General features: G+C 56.9%; 1 protein-coding gene across 1 annotated transcript in view; it reads right to left on the bottom strand.

The window, feature by feature from the left end:
- Positions 1-2,863, bottom strand: part of CACNA2D2 (calcium channel, voltage-dependent, alpha 2/delta subunit 2) — a 70,525-nt gene that overhangs the window by 6,073 nt on the left and 61,589 nt on the right. The window contains exon 22 of the mRNA XM_010851950.1: positions 34-94. Within this exon, the coding sequence (XP_010850252.1) occupies positions 34-94 (61 nt within the window). The remainder of the gene's footprint in view (positions 1-33; positions 95-2,863) is intronic.

Below are 2,863 nucleotides of genomic sequence, written 5' to 3'. Positions count from 1 at the left end.
GGGGACACCTCAGCAAGGCCACACGCAAGCTACCTGGGAGCAATGAAAACATGTCCTTCAGACTCAAAGCTGCTGGGGAGCAGGAACTCAAAATCTGCAACAGAAACGGGGGGTTATCCGGCGGGGGCTGGGGAGGTGGGAGGCCAGGGGTTCAGAGCTGACGGGGCTGGAGGGAGAGGGAAGAGGGCAGCTGGAGGGAGGGAGACACCAGCAAAGAGGAAACCCGCCACTTCCATGTTCAAGTGCGAGCCAGAGAGAAGGGGCAGGCGGGGAGGGGTGGAGGGCCTGTGGAGACTACAGCATCGCAGGAGGAGGGCAGTTATAGCCAATATGTTGCCCAGGCCTGGTCCTCTGTCGGCAGTGAGTCCCTTGGCGTGGCTGTATATGCTTCCATACGGCTGTATAGCACATATACACGGACACACACACACACATATATATACACACACTGCTATATATATGCATGGTCTGGGGGAGGCGCCAGTCTCGCTCTGATCACATCCATAATGGAAAAAAACCGCATGCTGAGCTTCCTTTGCCTCCAAAGAGACTTTGAGGAAGGGGAATTGGCTTTTGGCTGCGGATTTTTCTCTCTCTTTGCTGTAGCTGTTTGCATTTTGGTAGGTCTCGCTTTTGTTCTGTGTCAGGCATCAACATGGCCAAACTGAGGGGGTCTCTCACGGGCACAGACAGTCCAACCAGAGACGGTGTGGGCAGCTGGCGGTGAGCTGCAGTGCATTGTGGGGGGTCCAGCGGTCTTCCCTGGGTTAGGAGGTTGGGTGAAGGGAGATCCTAGAATGTTCCCATATTGTGGGAGGACGTCTGCGAGCTGGGAGGGCACAGAAGTGCTTCTTGAACCTGAACACCTGCCTTCTTGGGCTGGGGGCCTGAGCGCAGGTGGGGAAGAAGGGCTGGGTCTGGTCTTTCCTTCTGAGGACTTGTCTGGGCTCAGTGCAGCAAGGGAGGAACTGGGGGCTCCAGAGAACGCATGGGATGCTGTTGAGGGACCCATCCATTGGGCCTCTACGTGTATGAGAGTGAGCATTTACGTATGAGCATGTATGTACATGTGAGAGCAGGTATGTATGTGTGTTTGCATGAGTGTGTAAGCACATGTATACGTGTACAAGGGTCCCTGTATGGGTCTGTGAGTGAATCTGGGGATGTGGCTACTAGGGCTCCTCTGGGGTTTCTCCCTACCCAGCGGGACTGGCCACCTCGCTGGTCCGTGTCTGGGAGGTAGCCCTCTGCTCTGACACGCTGGGCAATGCACCTTCACATCCTTTCATCCAGATTCTGATCTCTCCATTACCCCAGGGCTTTACTGTTGTAGAAGCAGGGTCCTCCCTGATCCAGAATACTCCCACAAGGCACTGCAAGATTCTGGACTTGGGGTGTCTTAAGGCGCTGGGCAGTCACTGGTTGGACTGTTGCTTTCTGATAGGACTGTGAGGCAGGGTTTGGACACAAGCCGACAGGGAGGGGTAGGGGTGGGGAGAGGAGGAGGAGGAGAAAGAAAAAGAGGTGCGGGAGTAGGAAGGGAGACTATGCTATGGTTGTCATTGTTATCAGGGCCCTGCATTGCTGGGGTCCCTGGCAAGGGTGTGGGAGGGCAGAAAAGACAACTCAAGCGAGTGGGAGCAGGGCACGTCCTCCACCTCCACCCAGAGCAGTGGGGGCAGCGGGATCCCCTTTGCTGGACTAGGCTGGACAGGGCCATGAGGGCTTCTTGGGGAGGCCCTATTTCTCCTTGGGGGCTGGGGACAGGACATCTCCCCATGGCTCTCCATGCCCCATGCCTAGGTGTGAGGGCCTGTCCATGCACCAGAGGCAGAGACCCTTGTGTGCTGACCTCTCTCAGTACTCTTGTTCTTTGCTGGGGCCTGTGAATTCTCTGCCTACCTTTTCCCTGAACTCCCTGGCTTAAGTACCTTTGAATGCCAGAAGCTTTTTCTTCACCCCCAACCTGATTCCCTCTAAGCTCCTCTGCTGGCCCTTGGGGGTCCCTTCTGTTCCCAGCCAGACTTGGGACACCAAGTCAGCCTGTATTTCCCAGGGGAACACCTTCCCCATACCTGACCTCTCACACCAGGAGCAGTCAACACCCCAGGGCAGGGCTGGACCATAGGCCTCAGCAGTCACCAGGCACAGGGACTTCAGCACCTCGGCCAGCGCCCTGTCTGCCTTTGTCTCCTGGTGGCCTGGCTGTTGCCCAAGCCTGAGCCTCTGCCCCAGGGTCAGGGTGTGGGGCTTCCGAAGCCTTTTGTCTCCCCCTGGGAGGGCTTCTGGAGACAAACTGGAGAGGTCAGAGGAGAAAGTCTCTCCCTGAGGAAGTCTCACATAAGCCCTCTGAGGACTGATCTACCTCCTACATCTCAGGCCCCCTGCCCTGCTGGGTGGGAGGTGGCAGACAGGCATGTAGCCCTCTCCCCACTGTTGAGTTGTCTTGGAGGGACAGACAAAATGGAGGAGGGGAGCAGAGGCCTGCCCAGAGGGAACCAGGAAGATAAGGATAGGGTCTGAGCTCTTAGAACACGCTGGAGACCACTCTGCAGGCAGGGCCCAGGGGAAAGGGCTGCTGGCTCTAACAGAGGTTTAGGGATCAAAGGAAAGGCAAGAACTAGAGGAGCCCAGGGGATGCTGGCGGGGAGCCCTGGAGAGCAGGGGTTTGGCTGGTCCTGGGCAGGGAGGGGGGCAAGCAGGACCGTGAGGACAGGGGGTGGGGTGGGGAGAGGAGGGTGCACTGGTTCTGAATATACTTGCCCTTCAGTTTGCTGATTGGCACTGGGACAGTCCACCAAGAGAGAAAGCGAGGAAAACAAAAACAACACAAACACAAAAACAAACGAAAAGGGGGAGGGGA

This window comes from Bison bison, unplaced genomic scaffold (assembly GCF_000754665.1).
Source record: "Bison bison bison isolate TAMUID 2011002044 unplaced genomic scaffold, Bison_UMD1.0 scf7180017864304, whole genome shotgun sequence".
Lineage (NCBI taxonomy): Eukaryota > Metazoa > Chordata > Mammalia > Artiodactyla > Bovidae > Bison > Bison bison.
This window is presented reverse-complemented; position numbering and strand designations above follow the sequence as displayed.